At 37.6% G+C, this 21222-nt stretch overlaps 1 protein-coding gene across 3 annotated transcripts in view; it reads left to right on the top strand.

The window, feature by feature from the left end:
* The window catches only part of MICU2 (mitochondrial calcium uptake 2), a 143950-nt gene that overhangs the window by 112774 nt on the left and 9954 nt on the right, over nt 1–21222 (top strand). For all 3 annotated transcript variants that reach the window (XM_075083411.1, XM_075083417.1, XM_075083427.1), the window contains 3 exons: nt 2236–2318; nt 7581–7643; nt 15361–15458. In XM_075083411.1, the coding sequence (XP_074939512.1) occupies nt 2236–2318; nt 7581–7643; nt 15361–15458 (244 nt within the window). The remainder of the gene's footprint in view (nt 1–2235; nt 2319–7580; nt 7644–15360; nt 15459–21222) is intronic.

The raw sequence follows: 21222 nt of genomic DNA, 5'->3' as shown, positions 1-21222 counted from the left end.
GGTACACAACCTGTCTCTCTCACTAGTGAGAATTAATGTGAAATTAATATTTAAATGACGACTTCTAAGTCACCAACAGAGCAATAGGCAAACAGAAAAAGAGTCACCAGCTTTCCAGAGTCCTGGTTCCAGGAAACTGCTGGCCAGACCACGCTGCCTGAGGTATAAAAGCACCATCTATAACAACCCTGACTTGAAATGTAATTTTGTGGCAAAGGCTTTATTTTGTCCCCTGTGACCCCTTTTCTCTGTGCCTTGTATCATCATTATCTTCTTTCTTTCGGTGCTGTACTGAATTTCATTTCCAGCAATTGGCTAATGGAGCTTCTTCTGAAGGAGCCCAAGGAACTGAAATTGTCACCTTGACTCAAAGCTTCATTTCAGTTAGCCAGTCACACAAGTTGATAGCTTGGTCAGTGTAGGAATGACTGCAGGGGAAGCACCTAAGTCTAACCTGCACTCAGAGCTAAGATGAAGCTCTTCTGTTCAGATTTTGGAATTTTGCCCAATTCTAATTAAATACAAGTATATCTGAGGTAGTCTTTGAACTATGCTTATTTTACGAACACATACCTTTGGGGTTACATCATATCAGATAAGTATCATCTCTGAAGAGTATAAGCAGCTTTAGGTTCTATATTTTCAGTAACAGCTCTCTTATCTGAAAATTGCAACACAGATGGTATGAATTACCATTAAATACATCAATTGCTTTTGTTCTCTAAAAATGTTATAGGATAGGCTCTTCTTGCGTTTGTACTAGTAGCACAAATTTAGTACGTGGCATTTCCACGGAAGGGAAGCCAGTTTTGATTGTTACAACCCAGTTGCTGGGGAAGGGCTCTGCTACGCAGATTGCAATGGTATTTATAAACTCTCCCTGCATCACAAGGTTGTTCCACAGAGAACGTTAGTTGGCTGCTGAGGATAATTTCTAAAATGTAAAAATAGTACTTTCTTTAACCATCTTGTTATCACTTAAAAGGAATGGGATATTTCTTTAACTTGTTCCCTTTGCAGAAAGATTCTTAAAAAAAAAAAAAAAGTAAGACTTAAAACTTTACAAGATGGAGCTGGAAGAATATATTTCCAAAAGAAAAACCCTGAAGACATTAGAGTTTTTTAGAGATACTGCTTCACTGCCCTCATGAGTCCAACATTGTTCTTGGAAACATGAATATATTCTAGAGATGATAAGTCCATGGCTTTCATATTAATGCCTGACTTGATTGGGTTGTGGAATTAATTCACCTGCTCCAGAAATTACTGGGATAAGTGCTTGCCGCTGCAGTGAACTGTAAGTACCTTTCAGCAGCATGCTGCTCCTGTGTGGGCTTGCTAATGAGCAAGGCCGCCTCCTGTAAGCAAAGTAAGATCATGAAATTGTGGGAAGGAGCTCAAAACACACTGTGTTTTTATAGCGCCTGCAAGACTCAGAACTTATTACATTTTTTGTGTTGAAAAGAAACATCCACTCAGTGAAAGAAATGCAGGGTAAAATTGTGTAAAATTCCTGAAAAAATCAGCTTGATGGGGGTCATACAAAACATGCTTTTGTCCAAAAAGGCCAGAAAGAGTGGTTTATTACTTCTCAGTAACATTTGAGTACATTGTTTAGGGAGGGAGGAGAAGGGAAGAAAAAAAAAAAAGGCCTGGGGGCTAACACAGCCGGAGCAGGAACCAAGAGAGCTGGCCATGATTACAGGATCAGTCTGTTTGCTAGGGAAGACTAGGGAAGACTGCAAATACTGGCATACAGTTATGCATGCAAGAAGTACCTGAGGAGTACACTAGCTCTTTCATGCAGTTTGGGAATAATTATTGGTTTCTCAAGGCACTTTCCAGTCTTCTCACCTGAAAAGGAGCTCTAATAAACAAGGGAGAGCTAGACTTCAGAAGTGGCATGGGATTATTGAGACATCTAAATAGAATACCTAAGACCAGGACAGTAGGACATACAACATTTTTACAGTCATTGGATCAGATGGACATTCGTGGCTGTACTTAGGCACTGCTGGCATTTCTTGCCATTGCATTAATTATCCCTTGAAATGGTAGTAAAAAGGTGTTTTAAAAGTTTGCTTATATTGGAGGAGGTACGTATGGTTTACTGGAAATATCATGTGCATGCATAACAATGGAGAACTGAACCACAGGCAATATTTCTTTTGCATTAAATATTTAAATACTTGTGTGTGTGTGTTTACAATAAAGTTCTTTCGCAATTTGTTGCAGAACCCCAGACTGGATTTCAGATTGCTTTTAAAATGTTGGATACAGATGGCAATGAACAAGTTGAAAAGAAAGAATTCTTTAAGGTATGTGTATTTATATGCATATTAATTTTAAAGTATTTAAATAGCTCCATGGGTTATAGCTGCTAAATTAAGATTCATTAAAATCTTCAAGCCTGTTTTCAGTCCAATCTATGATCACATACTTACTAAAATACTTGATATGAAAGGATCACGTACCAAGGCATTGCCATAGAAGTACTTCTTATATTTGAACAATCTTTCATAAACGTTACCTTTGACTTGTGTCTAAAAATCCGTTACTGGGAAGGTAGGAGGTGGTGTACATCCCTTAATCCCATGAGCTGATTTAAATAATTAGCTGGGAAAGTCTTTTATTTTCTAAATAATTTGAATAATTTTTGAAATTCACCGTCCTCTCTTGGTTTTTATTAATTTTGTTTGCTGTTGCACAGGTTTTTTACCAATTCACACTTTGAAGAGTAACAGCAGTTTTTCCCATATTTTGTATAAAATATGGAGGAGAAAGGCAGATGCTTAAAAAATGAAGAAAATCTGGCTCTGATGTTTTAAAGAATAGGCTTTGTTATATAACTTATTCAACTTTTAAGTATTTAACAGAAGACTGTTAACTAAATGTTTCTTGTCAAAAGTTGAATGTAAAATTAACAAATGTAGTTTTTAATAGACTCCCTCAGCTTGATTTAGATCCTTCATTCATATTGGAGGTGACTAGAGAGACAATTTTATAAGAAGCTGAAATGGCTACCACAATGCATATCATTTTCTGTAAGTAGGATAAAGATAATCATTAATGCAACAACTCCAGAGAGCCATAGAATCTAAAACTTACAAACACGTACCTGTTGGTAGAGAAATTGCCACAAAACTATTTATGTGAACTTTCGTAGCCTTAAACTCTGATACAATAGCTGTTAGCATGTGTTCTGCACTGATAGCCATTTTTTCAGAGAATTGTCTCTTAGCAAGATTACAATTGATGAGTCATACTTTAAAATAGTAGTACTATTTGAAAATAATACTTGAAATTAGACCATTTCCCAATACAGTGTTCCCAGAAGCCCCTGAGCCTGCAGATACCCTGCACTCATTTGTTGCTACACAGTCTTCTACGCTTGAAGAATTTGCCTTTTAAAGTGTTAATTATTCTGCTGATTAAAAAGAAATTCTAACTAAAGCCTCTATTTTTAACCTACTAAAACTGGTATAATCCTAGAGAATTTTTACCAGAGCAGCAGTGTCCTGATCACTGAAATATGTCTGTTACGGCTGTATTGTTCATCTACAAAACAGTATGTTACAGGGGAAAGAAAGTAAGTCCATGAACACAAGTGAACGTGTTCAGCCTGTAGTGCCTGTGCAACAAAATGCCATGTCAGCAGTACTTCCTTTAATTAACTTGCTCTGTCAGTTAAACAAGTAAGGAGTTTATTGCAGAAATACAGCACAACTCTCTTTGGGAGATGTACAGTATGTCATATCTTTAACATCCATTACCTATTTCAGGTAAATCTAATTGAATTATCCAGTATGAACAACAGAAAGTCATCAAAAGTAGAGGTTAAAACTTTATACAAATCATTAAAAATAATTTGATTCTTGTAGAGGCAGTCAAATTAAATGAAAATTATTCTAGTTAGGTTGTTACTTTGCATTTCCTTTATTGGCTGTATTGATAAATTAATATAAAGTGGTAAAATAAACCCCTATAAATTTCAATGTCAACTCACAAGAATCACTAAATTCAAAGAAGTCGTGCAGGATGCAAGCTAGTCAGGAGATGAGTTTTCTCACATGACTGTTTACATTTATAAGTGGTGACTATTTTAAAGCAAAACTTGATTTTTATAGGTTAGGTTTTAAAAGAAAACTTCTGGAATGTAAGAATCTGGAAAAATGTGTGTGCATTAATCTCTGTATACTGTAGTTCTGTATGCATGATAGAAAGCTTCTATATATCTACTATCATGTATATATGATATCATACCTTCTACAAACTATGCATATACATACATATGCATGATACTACATATCATATGTATATAATCAGTAAATTTTGTGGCTGATCTGTCTCTTGTCTTGTCCCAGTTCACATCTCAGAAAAATATGTCTGAACTATTCTGTTAGTTATTTCTACAGTATATTTGACAATAATATCACGAAACGTGTAAGGAAAGGGCGGTGGAAAAGAGTAGCGAGTAATCAGTAATTAGGAGGCAATTACTATAAGTAGGATGTGATGGGAAAAGAAATTTCACTGCTGCTTCATTCTCGTTCTTTGTCACCTCTTCTTCGACCTACTTCCCATCCATTGCCTACTGATTACACATCTGTGTATGTCTCCATTATCCGTTGATCTAGTCTGTGAATTCTTTGAGGTAAGAACTTGGCCTTTTCGTTTGCACGTCCATCATTCTTTGAATTGTGTGTATCTCAACTCTCATGTGTTACTGGATAAACAGACAAAAGATGTATCACATGAATCGTTCAGGAAAGAAAGAAGGGTGACAAGCAAATGCTACAACCCAAGTCCATGGTGCCTGCAGCACATGTTGTAGATAGGCTGTTCAGACCTGCCTGGATCAGACACTGAACGAGTGCCAGATGCAGGATTTCCCAGTATATTCAGTGCTCTTCACCAACATAAATGAATGTTCAGGAAAGGAGATTTTGAATGCAATTCCAAGTTTTGAAGGAGAGAGTTTATCTTGTCCTCCACAGCCTTTCCAATTCTGTGCACGTTTTCCTCCTTTCCAGTAGCAGTAAAAAGTTGTCTCTCCTCCCTGCTTCTTTGTATTCAAGCCAGTCTATTTTTAATTTCTGCTTCATCCATGTTTCAGTGGTAAACATTCACAATACAAGATACATTTCAGTATTAGGGCCCAGAATCACAGCAGTCTGTGTTTTGAGGTGGGCATCCACAAGGATTTGTTGCTTTGCCCTGCAACTCCAGGGTGAAGAAGACGTGATGGAAATGGCAGTGTTCACAGATGTTAACTGCCAGCCTTTAATCAGCCCCTACCAGAGTGCAAAGAATTGTTTCTCAGAGCCATATTATCTGCACTTTTTTGAGGACAGTAAGGTACTTGTGTGAGCTCTGCACTTCTAAGACATTCACATGAGACTTGATGAGGGGGATTTCCAGACATGTGCACATAATTACCCATGCACATTAACCTGAGACCTCCCATCAAGAATAAGGCCACCAAAGATACCAAAATCCCCAGCAAGCAAGGAATTTCCCTAACTGTCCTGATGAAAGATTTCTGAGTAAAATTAATGGCAGTTCAACACTATTGGGAATGGAGGTAGGGCAACTCTGATGGCACATGCAAGACCTATGTGATTTAGACTTCTAAATAGACTCTCTTTATACACTTGTCCTGGACAGCAGTTATCACAAAAAACATAGAGGTTCATCTAGGGCTGAATGAACCAGCAGCCAACACTGCCAGCAGTTGTGGTTGGTTGGTACGAAATATCTCTGCAGACCTAGAACATACACAAGCACTGACTTCTCTTAAACAACTGGAAGATGTGAATTCACCTTTTTTTTTTTTTTTTAAGACTGACACAGCCCTTCTGCCAGCTCTTCTTTGGAAAAAAATATTTCTTAATATGTCTTTAGTAAAGAGGCATCAGTTGTGCATAATAGGTCTCATTATCGTTGAATTAGCCATTAGTGAGTTCCAGTGATTAACAGATATAAATATTAAATACAGATAAATGTTACATGGAGCAGTTGAGTATTGGAGTCCATTTCTCAAGGGCAGAATTCTCCCTCTGTGAGTAGCTGCTGCAGTGTCCTGGAATAAATCGGCGAACTACTGGAAATAGTTTCAAGCACTATAAGGATTTACATACAGTGTATGAAAACAATAAACTAAATCTTCCAGAACACTTGTGAAAAAAAAATTATATTGCATGTCTGTGTTCTTTAGTAGTCTCTGCAGATTTTTTTTAAGAGCCATTTAAAAATAAAATCCAAAAGGAAAAAAAATATTTTCTCTTGTTCAGAAAGTATTTGCAGTTGTATTTCTTGTGTATGAGCAAAAGATGGATTTTTCAGGTAAGAAGAAAATTTAGTTTTTCAGTGAGAATACAGACAAGTAGTGGTGTTTTTATCCAGAGCTCTATATTGATATTTTGCCATGAAGAAATTCATAACGCTTTTACTGTCCTGGTCAATTTTTTTGTAAGTGATCAAAAATAAAAAGAATTTGGAGAAACTTGGAAGAACTGGTACTGTTCAATTGTCTTGCTACAGTATTTATTTTGATAAATACTATCAAGGCATGCATTTAAAAATAATAATAGTAACTGTCCTGAGGAACTCAAAAACTGAGGCTGTTAAAAAAACAGGACAGGTGAATTAGTCAAAATTTGAAGGCCAAGGGAAGACTTCTGGCAACACGAACAGTGAGCAGTTTTTTTCCTACTCACTACTTAAAAGCCCATATTGCTTCTCTGAACAACATAACAAAAAAAGGAAAAAATTAAGCCCTAAGAAGATATTTGAAAACCCCACAAAATAGTAGCTATGTAAATTTGGTCATGGATTTATTTCCCAGTTTTAATGGGCAGGGTGAGGAATCACTCAGAAATGTTTGAGAAGCAAACCAGCAGCTTCGAAAACCCTGAGTTTTAAAAGCATCTTTCCTAAGTCTCCAAATCCAGAGTACTCAGTGTAAGTCCTTATCTGTACCTGAAATGTAATAAGTCCCTTGTTCTTTCATTTTTGCTGTCCTTATGAGGATTCATGCAAATGTCTGTGAAAGGTAGGTATACCTTGTGCTATGTTAAATCATTCTTGTGGCAGTGTTGACCTCCCAGGCTAAAATACAGTCAAACAAACTGTGCAGCTGAGATATACCTGAGGTGCTGCAAATTAATGCACTTTCCATATTACCTTAAAGTTCTCCTTGGGGCAGTGGAAGTTATGGTATTTCCCGAATTACCCTTGATGTTATACCCCTGAGTTTCAAAATCTTACGGAGTGAATACTAAGCTTGCAGTGCAAGAAAACCTCTTCTAAAAATAGAGTAAGTGCTGGGTTGCAAGAGAGATCCATATGCTTTGCTTGGCTGTATTAACCACAGTAGATAAGACATTCCTGGGAAAAAGTGTGTCTGAATACCAAAATATCCTTAAGTATGCAAATATTTGGTCATGAATAGAGAACCTTGCAGAAATATGACTTTATAATTAAGAAAAAGTGAAATTAATGCAAGTTTCTGAAAAATTAGACTCTTATAATACCAAGTTTGTAATTTTCCTGTGTTTTTTATGTTTCAATAAATACAGCTACAGAGAATCATTGGGAAGGAAGATGATTTGAAAATAGCTGGAGACGAAACAGTATTTCGGGTATGAAATAGAGATACATTTTTCTTTACAAAAGCATCATTATATTTCCTGTGAACTGTTATTTTTTCAGAGTTTTTAGTTAAGTATGTAAGCATCAGTATTAGTGCTTTAATTAAATGAAGCGCATGATTTGTCAACTGCTTTCTAACTGGAAAAGAAAAATGTTTGTAATTTCTGAATCTCCTGATGAAATGTATGCAATTAATGTATTTTATTACTGTGTGGTCTCTCTGTTATTTAGTTTCTGTAAGCCTCTGTTTCAAAGTAACTCTCTTCTGTTTATGAGAAACACAGAAAAAGCTCTGTAGTGCCATATGAGAAAATATGGTTTTCCAAATAGAAACTGATACCTTAAATTTACCTAAGTGCTACTGTTGCAGTAATATCAGCTTATTCTGAGTTGGTTTGAAATGTAATTGCTGTCATTGAGGTGACAAAGGCAAGGACTACTTTAGTTAGGTCCACTCACAGAAGGAAATGGCTTAGATGCAGACCAGAAGAAGAAACTTAGAGTATGATCCTCCAACTGGGTTAGAAGTTTCACTGGATTGGAGACCATTAGCAAATGGCAAATACAGCTTGTGAATGAAAGGAGCAGGTAAATTCTTGCTCTCTTTTGGCTGTTTTGCCCTGAATCCTGCGAGTGTAACCTGTCTTCTTCCCTAAGTGAAGTCTTTGCTAGCTACCGTCTCTTCTTCAGTCTCTAGTTAGCACAGAGACAAGTTATTCTGTAGCCTAGATGAGATTGAATGAGACTGAAACCGAGAGGGGAAAGTCCTGAGCATACTGAAAACACCTCAGAAGCAGCTGATGAACCAGGGTGAAGGAGGGGGAGAGTGCAGATGGATTATCTCCAGCTATTACTATAAGGTGCTGCTTGCATCAGCAGCATAACTTTTCTTGCGTGCTTAAATTGGATAGTGTAGCTGAAGGATATTTTTCTCACCACAAACTTGCTTTCAGTTGTAAACTGAAAATGGGTAATTAGGCATGGGGCAGTGACTGCTCATGTTGGAAGCATTCAGTAAGAAATTTATACAGGGCTCTGCTTTATAAACCTGTCATGCATCAGCAGTTTCTACAAAGAGTTGGTCCAGCTTGTGTTCTTTTTCACCTGCCTGGGGAAAAAAATGGAAGTGGCAGTATTGCTAACACCTTTAATATTTCCTAGGCATAAACAAAAACTGTCTTCTGATGCACAAAGGTTTTTCTACCTCAATATGCATCCGGAGTTCAGTTTAAAATTGTTTGACTAACAATCGTCTCCTTTCTTGAATCTTTTCATCAGTCACCAGATTAAAATAGTTAAGACTAATAGGGTTGTCTGCCCCTCAAAACCAATTTCAATTGAGACTTAACTGCCATGAGAGTGAAAGAAAAAGGATCTTTATTCTGCATGAACGCACAGCTATAGTATAAAATTTCCAGAGAAACTTTGATACAGTTGGACAGATTTAGTTATAAACGCATAAGCTTATTGGGAGCTAATTAAATACCTGAGCCTGAATGTGTCTGTTTTGCTTTTTGTCTTGCTTCACATTTTGTCTTCAGAAATCTCCACTGAGAAGAATCTGAAGTAATTGTAACCAGAAAATATTATTTAATACTGTTTGTTAGCAGATAATAGATGGAATTACAGTCTGTTCAAAAGAAGAATTAAACAGCTTTGGGGAGTATAGCTATCTTGAAATTCTTCTGGTCCCTATATTTCTACTTGGCAAAGTCCAAATTATCACTTTTCTTTTAGTTTTTATTTTCTTTCCTGTCTGTGTCTGTCACAAAAGAAGTTGATTATCTTTAAAAACAGTCTGACTATATGATGTAGCCAATGCATATGTTTTTACCCCTCATTTTTAATAATTATGGCAGTCATAGTATTACTTTCAAGCAAAGCAGATAAAGCATAAAAATATTATTTTTAAATTGACTGTGTTCTTTGAAAACTGAGATACTGCAACAGCAGTATGGTGTTTGGGCTAGTTCTTTATTTCCACAACACTTCTACAATTTGCATTTAAGTTTTCTGGTTTTTCAAAGTAATCCCAGTCTCTGATACCAGATGGAAAATGTCACTGACTTACGAAAATAAGGTGTAAATGGTAGTCTGCAACTTTATTTAACCACCAGGTGTATCCAGGTATGTTCCCTGTCCAGCGTGTAGACTGGATGATCTCCAGAGGTCCCTTCCAACCCCTACCATTCTGTGATTCTGTGATTCACACATTTATCACCACTTAGCTGGTCAGCACAAGGTTTTACACTTGGACCTTCAGACTTTGCAGCATTGTGACGCGTCTCCTCAGCCACAGAGACTCTGCAGGCTGTTGTAACCTGCCCATCTGCTCCCTAGAATTTCTAATTAATTTAAAGTTTTCTACCTACAGCTTCAAAGTCTGTAAAGCCCTGGGCCCAGAATAACTAAAGACTGCCTAAACTGAAGGGAGGAAGATGGTGGTTGACAGCTATGCTCTTCTAGTGCAGGAATACTCTGTAACAGAGATGCAGCATATCTGTGCAGCACACTGAATTTTGCCAGAATCTGATCCAAGACTAAAATTAATATCCCTCCCCAAAACAGTGTGTCATTAATTTTGTCGCCTCTCAGTTCATAAGGAATGCACATTTTTTTCCTGACCTGTCTTCCCCAACATAAATGTGTATGTTTTATATCAGCAGATTAACATTTAATTCTGTTGAAAAGCTTTTAGATACTTTAAACCAAGGAGTACTGCAGTGTACCTGTGTGCTTTAAAGGAAGCTCTCCAGGCAGGTAAACTCCATAAAGAACCAAGCCATGTGGCATCAAAATATTAAGCTATTAAAACACTGCTGGGTCATTGTTTACCTCATGAACAAAGAAATTATTTTTCCACATGATCTGATGGCATTATAACCTCAAGAGAGACAAAGAAACATGCTTTCCGACATCTTTCTAGGTCCCTATTTTGCTAGTACGTTGAATTTGGCTTGGATAGGAAAAGTCTCTCCCCCAGGGAATTCATCTGGAAGCCGGTTGTGGTCACAGTAGCATTGCTTTCCATTGCACAGATGTGTGAGACACAGCTACCCCTTTAGTCTCTGCTACTTAACCTAGTCTGAAGCGCTTTAAATTATATAGCTAGAGAAGCCAAATAGCAGTGTGGGCTCCTGACAGGCCAGGGAAACACACGATTCGGCTTTACACTAATAGCTCTAGTCCTTGATTCAAAACAGTAAGAATCTGGTCATAATATCTGAACGCTACCTAGTGCATTTGCCTATAAAATTAATTGGAATAAACTGGAAATGGTGCGTGTAAGCATGCTCACTTGGCATTTTGTGAGAACTGAAACTTGGGATGGCAGCCTGAACATGGACTGTCCGGGGACATATTCGAACAGCAGGGTGGGGAATCGGACACAGTCTATCAGGAGTTGGTTTTATCACCAAGAACAAGTTGGTTTACACATGCTGAGCATGGGTGTGCTCTGCCTTTGAGGCCAAGTCCATGTTTATCAAAAGAGCGCACTTCACTGAACGTCATAGCTCCTGAGGGGGGTCCTCAGTGCGGATTCTCGACTTTTTACAGAAATTAGTATTTTTAAAGTATGGCATGACAGAGAGGCAGGGCCTGAATTCATGTGAGGGGCTGTCCCCAGCTGCGTACTGAAGCTGCTTTTCCCAGCTGCCAGCAGTGCATGCCTCAGGCAGCCTCAGGCTTCGCAGTGCAACAGTGCCATTCCCTGACTGCTTGACACAGCAGGCTTTGGTCGCTCTCAACCTGCTGGCAACAAGACTAGTTTCAACCTGTTCCTATTTTTTTCATAAAGTATCTCCTACGATGTCTGCTCCCAGATTAGCTTTAGCCCATTTGGCTGGAAACTGATTGATTCTGTACCTTGTGAACTGATGCAGAACCAGGGGTAACGCACTGAAAGCTGAGGACATCCATGAAGTTACATCATCTTCTTGCTGAAGGCACTAATGGTACAGCATAGCAATTCCATGGTGTTAGCTGTCATTAAAAAACAACTAATCCCCAGGTAATGGAAATTCTGGATGTTGTCAAATGCCAGATGTAAGCTGTTTGTTGCTTAGAAAATGCTCCATTGGGTTTCTTCTCTGCTATTGTCTATTACATCCTCTGCAGTTAAAAAAAGTGCCGTTTGCCCTGTCTGTATCAGACCTGAGTATTCTTGAATCCTACCTCATAAGGAAGTGTCTTGCAAAACATTAAAAACTTTGGTATGGGTTTACATGATTAAAGCTGATTCATCATAAAAGTATATATTGTGTATTCTGGCATCTACTTGAGGCTGTCTGGGCTTTGCCAAAAAAGACTGCTTTTGGAGATCTGGGTCTCCTGGTCTCACTAGCTTGCCTTACTTGTTCACAGTTCTTTTGGCTAGCTGTACCTGGCAGGATTAATTTCATAATGAATATATCTTTTAAACCTTCTTCCCAGAACTGAGTTGTAGGATATATCCCAACATCTTGGAGACTCTCAAAATGACAGAAGGGTTGATGCTTTTGAGCAGTGTTTGAGGCTAGGCTGCTTAGATGGAAGTTTACATTGCCTCCGGGGATAGGAGCCTGGCATGATGAATTTACTGACCTAGCAGCTGAAAAACTAAGAGCGTTTCAGAGAAGTGGACTCAGAAAAATTTGCAAAGATTTAGTCTTACCTTTGGAAAGATTTGGGACATCACTAGCAAACAAGCTAAGATATTGTTCTCCTTGACCCTCCTCTCTTCTCTGCCCCTGTTCTTCATCTATTCACTCTCCTTCTATCTTAACCAAAAAAAATTTCGAATCCAAAATATGTATTATTTTTACAATTTCTATCACAATAAGGCATTGCACAGCAAGTACCATCTCCCAGGAAGCAAGTAAGAGAACAAGGAACATATTACAGATTTTAATCATGATGAATGCTTTCCAGTCATGCCTCAGGCAAATTCTGCAATGAAAGGTGGTAAGAATCTAGAGACAGTAAGTCTATTAACATTTCAGATGAGTTTTAAAAATCAGTTAGGTACATTATTCTGAAAATCCTGTCTCACTGTGATAAGTTGCTTCTCAGTGGTACTTGTTGCTACTTGCTGCAGTATCAGGTCCTAAATGTCAAAAGCTCAGTGGGGAGCTACAGGATTAGGTAGGTCTGTGCCCATGACTCAGTGTTTGCAGCATCAGGCTTCTATGTTAACAGTCTGTGTAATGTAATAAGGAAATAAATGTCGTGTTATCTGATCTTGCTTAAAAAGGAATAATTGAATAATTCAGCAGTTCATGGTGCTTTTGAAAAGTGTACGAGGTGTTAGCATTACTCTGGGAACATAAGCTTATGTTTGTAATATGTACACACATGTTCATTAGTTCATATAGACTGGTGTGCCATCAGACCTTGGCCTTTGGGATTCTTTGTGTGAACCAGCAGTCCCAGGAACATGTCCCCAGTTGAGATACATGTCCCTGCCCCATCCCATGCTTGTACCAAAATGAGACTCAGAGCATCACCATCCCTTCTCCACTCTGCACCTCAGCTTTCTGTAAAGCACACAGCTCAAGAGAGTGCTGTGCTGCACCCTCCCCAGGCTCAAGGCACCAGATACACCAGAATGCAAACTTTCACTCATTTAGATAGTAGCTCTGTTACTCAAAGCTACCAGTCTGGTCCTTTTTACAGCTCCAGGATTAGGTTACCATTTCATTCTCATTGCCAAGAGAGACATTCCAAACGTAAGTTATTCTTTTACCTAAGCTCAGGAGGGTGAGGTGTTGGAAATATTAATAGACCTCTCATTATCTTCTAACAAAGATTTGTCATGTCGGTACTAATTTATACAGCTCAGCAGCAAAAGCTCCTAATGATTCTGTGGACAAAAAGGAATTATGTACTAACGTGTACTTTAATAGCATTAACTCTAGGAAAAGCCTTTTTTTTTTCATTTTACCCTTAAGCTGTAGTCTCTGTGGTCTGCTATTGCACATTCTGTTTTAAAGAAATGTGTGTTTTGTAGTTTTAAAATACATTTAACTCTCACTAACATGGTGTTTGGACATCTGCCAATTCCACTTGGAATTTCAACTGATAAAAAGGGTAGCCAACAAGTAGGTGCATATTTGTTATAAATCCAGGGATAGGCTTTGTCATCTTAGATAAGATGAGATAGGTATTGTTTGATTGTCATCTTCTAGCTTATAGCTAGAGAAACATGAATAGAAGAAAAAAAACTTTTTCTATCACAGACTTAGTTTTTTAAAGGTTATTTTACACCTTGTTTTTCAGTTTGTTTTCAATACAACACTGATTTTAATATGGAGTAATTAAATTGGAAGCTCTAAATTGCATAATCATGAGTTCAGTTTTAAAACTTGCATCAGCAAATTTATTTCTTGCATTTTTCAAGTCTATTAAACATGTAAGCAAACAAAAACAGAAAAAGCAGATTAGAGTCTCACTGCGGTGAGAAGTATGTGGATTCTTCTGTGTTTCTTCTTAGAAAACTTTGCGTTCTGACATAAATAGTTTGGGTTTGAATTTCAAATAAGCATACATGAATGTTTGACTTTTGACTTTCAAAAAAGCATATACCAATGTTTATGCATTAGTCTTCACAGTAATCTGAAGTGTTTAAACTTTAGAAGGATGGATCTTGTGGGTATTTAAATATTCTTTGCCTGCAGTTAAATGATAAAGTTCAATAAGTACAGTTTGTGTATGGCTTGAAAAGTTTTTTTTCTAGGTTCTCTCATACATAACTCACATCACTGGCATTTAGTGAATTGTAGCTTGCAGTAGAAATGGGGAATGTTACCACTTTAACTATAAAATAGCTGTGTCACATATGCAGTAAGCATGAAACACAGTGGACTAATGGGACTTGTTATTGATGATGCTGAAAGCTAAATAACCATTAGTATTAAATCTTATGAATAGACTCTTGTCTTTCATCTTACCTCTTCAACTAGATAAAAGACACAGAAGCTATTTAGATGTCATAAGAATAGTTAGTTGAAATCCCTCTGGACTTACAAAAAAAAAAAAACTCTCTTCATGTTGCTTAGTGTTTTGCTGTGTTCAAAGAAATGCCAGCATGCTAGTGCTGAAAGAAGAATAGGAAAGAAATCCAGTGTTATGTGTGGTTTTAGGCTTGTTAAAGATGCTGTTGAGTTGAAATAATGTGCATCCTTTTTCTGCAGAAATCTCTTAATCAGATTTAAAAATATACAGAAAAGTCACTAACATTGAAAATTTGCAAGAAGCCTTGTAAGACCGTAACAGAGCACTCTGAATGTATTTTTCTAGTTTTGTTTCTTAGACTATCGTGAATGTTTTTAAATGGCTGTATCAGATTAGAAATATCTGACCAAAAACTTTTTTACTAAGATGTTAACTTTATTTAAAGCCTCTGTGGACCTAAGCATAAAGATTTTTAAAGATCTAACTAACAACCTTCTCAGTTCTAATCATAAAATTCACTGAAGGTGGTTGTAAATTGTACTCATCTTTCATACAGAATATTTAGAAGCAGAACATATAACACGCTGTTACCAGTTGGTGTGAAATAATTATTCAGCTGTGAGATCCGGTGTGATAGCTTTGGGAACAGTAATTAAATTGCAACTGTGTCTTGTGAAATTCTAGTTAAAATAAATGTTTCCAGATTTGTGGTGAATATATATTATTAATCATACAATGCATAATAATTAATCATGCAATTTTTTTGTTTTATAGGGATCAGAACTGGAAGGCTCTGGTGTTAATACCATGTTGCTGGTACATTTCTTTGGAAAAGAAGGAAAAGAAAAACTTCGCTATTCTGAATTTTTCAGGTATTTCTTTCAGCTAGGGAAGCCTAACAGCAACCAGTCCTGTTCCTATCCCCTCTACTTTGCACCAGCACTGGCATATTAATCTGACCTCACACCGAGCTGTTTCAGAAAGTTAATCAGGTGATCAAGCAGAAGATTATTAATGATTTTGCATGTTTAAATTTCTGGTTTAGCTCTTTGAGTCTGCTCTCTACAGGAGTTGAGCAACATGAAAACTCCAAAGCAGCAATGGACCTGGAGGCCGTGAGGGTTCAGACTACCATTCTTGGCAGCTGTGCGATAGCATGCCTTTAGACAATATGATTCATGAGTATTTTTCTTCTTCTTGATCAAATCACCAAAAAAGGGAGTGCTAATCAATTTAAAAAGTTTTTCTGAGCTGAGACACCCCCATCCCCATTACAACTGTCATGGTAGGCTACAGGCAACTTCTCTGCTTGTTTCAAATTCCAGCTTCTGTTGAAACTTTACCTGTGCCTTTGCCTTTACCCTTTGAACTACTTTTGCAATGGGACTATGCAGATACTTCGTGGCACTTATGTCAGAACTGGGAATTAAGTCATGGCAAACAACACATCAGACTGAAACTACAGTGGAATACCAAGTGGCCATTACTCCCAGAAACATAACATTGGATAGTCATCTATTTCACTGTAAGCTTCGCAAAATCAGAGATTAATAGAATGTTCTAAAACTGGTGTAGGGAATGGTTCTAGTTTATGTGTCATATACATGTCAGAAAGACGGTGTAATCCTTGTCTGCGTCAGAGTAGGAAGTTCTGCTGTGGTTGTTTTCAACTTGAAAACCCAAACAGGTATCAGCGATTAGTGTTTTAATTGGATGAGATTCTTTCTTCCAATGTTTATTTCAATCAGTAATGATGACCACCACCTACACAGCATCACAACTTAATTGGTTTAAACTCTGTGTTACTTGGGAGATCAATTTCTCCTGTTAGTATGAACTCCAGACACATCTTGCTATGTGAACTTGAGCCCAGAATCCAAATGCACAGTCTGCCTTTGAGATAAATGGGAGTTAAGTGTCTAAACACCTGTGTGAATCTTGACGCGTGTCTTGTAGCACCATATCAAGAGAAGATTATCTATATCGGTATTACCTTTTCTACAAATACAATCAGTCAATTACAGATTGCAAAAAAAAATTTGGGATAATATGTTTTACCTCAATTTATGTTCAGAAGCAGGGGAATCTGCGTCAGCCTTCTTAAAAATGAATGTTGTTGCAATCAGTAGAGGTCTGGGGAAAGTCAGAGTAGAAAAGGAAGAGTGACAATTTTTCTAACACTAAAATGTGTTTGGCTCCACTGGCTCTGGCACACACTGGTCTTCAAATAAACAAAATTTCTCTTCTGAAGACCTCAACTCAATAGGAATCTAAGTGAGTAAAGTAAGTTCAAGATGTCGCCAGCTCCCTTTTCTGTAAATACCATAGATCCTTTCAGTGAAACAGAAGGCAGAGAGCACCAGTAAAAGGTTGTGTTTGCATATACAGTGTAAACTGAAAAGCCTCAGGTTTTAGATAAAATCCTACATTGACACAATGAGGCATGACATTGATGAAACTATGTACCTAGTACATTCAGAACGCGTAGGTTAAAGACCTTTGCCTGCCACACAGATAGAGGCCTGTAATCAAAATCAAACTCCCACATGTTGCTCTTAAAATTTGTGTGTAAGTGTAAGGTTTAATGCAGGTAATTTTTCAACAGTGGCAGTTATGTTTCGTAGAGCTGGAATGTGCCTCTTTATCACTGAGTAGACACTCCATCTCAGTTGCAACGTGATAGTGAAGTTTGTTTAACATGCAGAAAGGTGAATAAAAGGATCACTGTCTTTTTAACCTGTGTGAAGATATCACCTTTCACATTATTTTATTTGCAAGTAAATCAAGCACATCATTTCTAGGTTCCTATTGTTCAGAGAAAATGTGGTTTCTATCTGATGGCCTCTCATAACGTTTTACCTTACGCGGGAAGCTATTGTTGGCTGTTTGATCAAAGTGCCACACTGTTTTTATAAGAGATGACTGATGAGCTGTACAGACATAGATCATTGTCAAAAGCAGAAAATAATGATGGCAAATGCTTTTATCATTTTCCAAGTTCTTGCCTAGAAAGCTTTTCCATTGATCAGTGTAGTACCTAGTAGAAAGTAGGGGTGATTAGGTTTGATTAGGACACACTGAAACTTGTCACATTAGTTAAATACACAGGTATTGCTGTGCTGTAGAGTCCTTGAAACTAAGAAAAAAAAAAAGAAAAGGCAGGAATGCTTTCTTTGTGAAATTTCACTGTACTTACATGGGAATTTAGAAAGCTGAGACTAGTGTTCTTACCTCATTACTTACATATATTTTCCTCATGCTTCCTCCTTTTCAGTTTGGCTGATGTTAAAAAATCCTTTTGTAAGTGTACAACCGTCTATATCTACATGTACGCTAGTGATGTCCAACCCTCTGGCCCACAGTCGAAACATCTAAAACGTGTTGGACAGCCACAGTCAATATATCAAGGCAATTAATTTGCCTTGTTCTCCTTTCTTTGCATTCAGATGGCACACAGAAAACAGAAACCATCTACATCTCTTGAGGTAATGTGGAGCTGATGTAAGCCAGCACTTGTGCCTCCCTTCCTACTGCCCCGAGCACAGGAGGCACACTGATTATAGGCAGGGAAAACGGTTAAGCGTGCGGTGCTCCATCTGTCTCCACCTGGTGCATGGTTCTTTGGAAATCATAGGTAGGCGATACACACAAGGACAATCCTCAGGCTGTTCTTTACTGGACATAAGGAATGAGACTACAAAACAGAATGTCAGATCCCTTTTCAACCTTTCTTGGGCTGCTAGGAGCATGAAAGTAAAGGAGTAACCTTTTCATAGGTATTTTGTCAAAACAGCAACCAAAGCTGCTCCTTTTCATTCTCTGCTGAGCAGCAGTGGTGGGGCTCCCACTTCGTTCTGCAAGGACTGCGGAGAAGTAGTGGAAGCAGTCCAGGAAGCACACCATCGTATGTCTTTCCCATAGTAACAAGGTGGTTTCAGGGATCTTAAGGTGGGACTCAGGGAGCACATGTTCAGCTCCAGACTGCTACATGTTTCCTTCCCAGTTGTATTGTCCTTGATGTAAGAACAATATGCTAATTATTAATACTAATTCACAACTTCAAAAGCGACAGCTTGTTTCACTGGCAAAGGTTAGGAATTTAAATTGTTCTGGATTATATTTATGTACATCACTAGCAAAGGTGGTGCCTCCTGGTCAAATGCAGCTGGAATAATTTTTATCCTTTATCAGTTTAAGAAAACATAGAAAAATATGGAGCAAACCCAAAGTCATGTAACAAAGGTGAGTAAATTTAATACAAGAAGCTGTAACCAGGTGAGACTTTCTTCTCAGAAGACCTGAAAAAATTTCTGTTTCAGATGACCACCACTGAGTTTTGCACCTCAATAATAATGTCATCTTCTAATACCAGGCCCCATCTTATAGAATGTCAGATTTCAAACATTAAGACAGAAGTTTCTTGGGATTCCAGGCTTTTTTTTTTTCTTATGCAGAGCAGTTTCCCTTGGTTTTGGAAACAAATTATTTTTGGTCTTTTCCTTCCAAAAAATGTTTCACTTGTGCTTTAATTTCCACCTATATTGTATGTACTATTTTTTATTCTGAGTAGAAAACTATTTAGTTTTTTAGCTATAGCAAATTTTTTCTTCTTCACAGCCACCGTTTTTTCCCCTGAAAAAGTCCCTTACTGATCTTGTTTAAGTATGGCTAATCCCAAGTAAAAGAGGAGACAGTAATTCACCCCCTAAACAGTTTACAACTGCTATTATTTTTTTCTCTAATCTGTCCCCAAGCAAGCTTAAATCTCTCACAATCTTCTTGAAGGGAAAAAAAAGAAAAAGGCAGAGAGTATGGATGGGATATTCAAAAAACTTTCTGATTGTTTTATTTTTTTTCTGAGATGGCTTAAAAAAAGTACTCCCTGGTATGGTTAAACAACGGGCATATTTTAATCATATAAGGAAAATTAGCATTTCAAATCCAGTTTATGGCATTTTCTTATCTGATTTGTTTCTTCCAAATTTCTCATCAGTTAATAGAATTTTGCACCAGAAATATTCTGTAATCATGGTTTCTTTTTTATTTTCTGCTTTAGCTTGAAGGTCACAAATTGTATAACCATACACAAAACATGCATTTTCCCTACCTGTCCTGTTTCTTTCCTTTGGTATTTTGAATTCCATGGTACATTTCATATGAAAACTTGCATTTAAGAAACCGGAATGATCCGGGCTGAACCACACTGCTAGTGCTGACATTCATCTGGGGCTGTTCTATGTTTGTGCCAACACACAGATGCAGGATCCCTTTCAGATAGCATCATCAACTAGGAGTGCTTTTGCTGTGATGATAGCTTGCACATTTTCAGTGATTTTCATCTAGGGATTTTGAACTGCTTTGCAGAAATAGAATATGGTTGCCTACTTATTTGTCTCTGTACCTACACTTGCATCTATGCATGTGTGTGTATATATAGACCCCTAATACATGTGGAGATTACAGCTCATGCAACCAGGATCAGACAGTCAGGAGGTAAAGATGGGAACAAAATCTGGCTTCGTGACTATATATTCCTATCGGAACTGAATCTGAATATTTCCCATATATTTAGTAGTGATGTTGAGAAGAATCTCTGTTTCTTCCTTTCCTATATACTTAGCGAAGAAATAGATTGATTAGTTTATACAGAATGCTTATAAATGAAAGTGAGTGGTTTTGTTATGTTTGGCTTGGAAACACTGAGGACAGTAAATCAAAGGGGGTTTTGCCTGTAATTCTGAAAATGGTAAGATTGATTAACTGTCCTACCAGTTGCAAAATCGAATTTCCAAGCATAGATGTAGATGTTCTCTAGAGGTTAATGGTCAAAAACCCCTGTTAGATTTTCTGTATTCTGGTTGGAAAGTCAGATTGCAAAAAGGCAACCTTGCAGCTGGTTTGCAACAGTCCTTTGGTGCACAGTGGATTATCAGGTCTTCAGAAGGACTTCATTGTCTAAAGAGGAGCCAAAGCAGAGTACAGATGCCAGGGTGGTATATCCACCGTCTCTGTTGTTAAGTTTCCTTCCTATAAATCAGTGCAACAAGAAAGAGTCAGTTCTGTATTAGCATATTAAAGCTCTACAAGACTTTCAGTCTGTTGTAGAGGTATAGGAAGGAAAACTCCCTAACCTTCTCTTTCTGTGTTTCAGTCTATCATTTTGTGTTCCTAGCACTTCATTGCAACACCTCAGGTTGGAGGGGATATAGCTGCATTCCTGAGGTCTCCCCACTTTTATTACATTTTCACTTCTATTAAAGCTGAATGGCCAAAAAGTCTTGAGAGACTCCCTCTTGCCATAGATCTGTAAAGCGCATTACAAAATGAGGGATAAATCCTGATAAGGTTTCTGGATGCTGTTGTAACATGATAACAGATTCGGCCGTTGGCCTTCAACATGGGTGTGTTAGAGAGTGTGGACAGAACAGGCTATCTTAAAGAAAGTACTATCTGTTCCCAGCCTTTTTCCCATCTATAAATTTATGATTTACCTTTTCTTTTTGTTATTTGGAAACTTGGGCTTGCTTTTATTCTCAAGCTACTGTAGCATAAGAGTATTCCCAGTGTAATTATTTTTGAGTTGTAGAGCACATCTACAGTCAGAATCCTGTTGCCGTAGTTGAATTATGGCTCCCT

The sequence above is a fragment of the Phalacrocorax aristotelis genome, chromosome 1, assembly GCF_949628215.1.
Source record: "Phalacrocorax aristotelis chromosome 1, bGulAri2.1, whole genome shotgun sequence".
Classification (NCBI taxonomy): Eukaryota; Metazoa; Chordata; class Aves; order Suliformes; family Phalacrocoracidae; genus Phalacrocorax; species Phalacrocorax aristotelis.
Note: the sequence above shows the minus strand (reverse complement) of the source record. Positions and strands in the feature narration are given on the sequence as shown.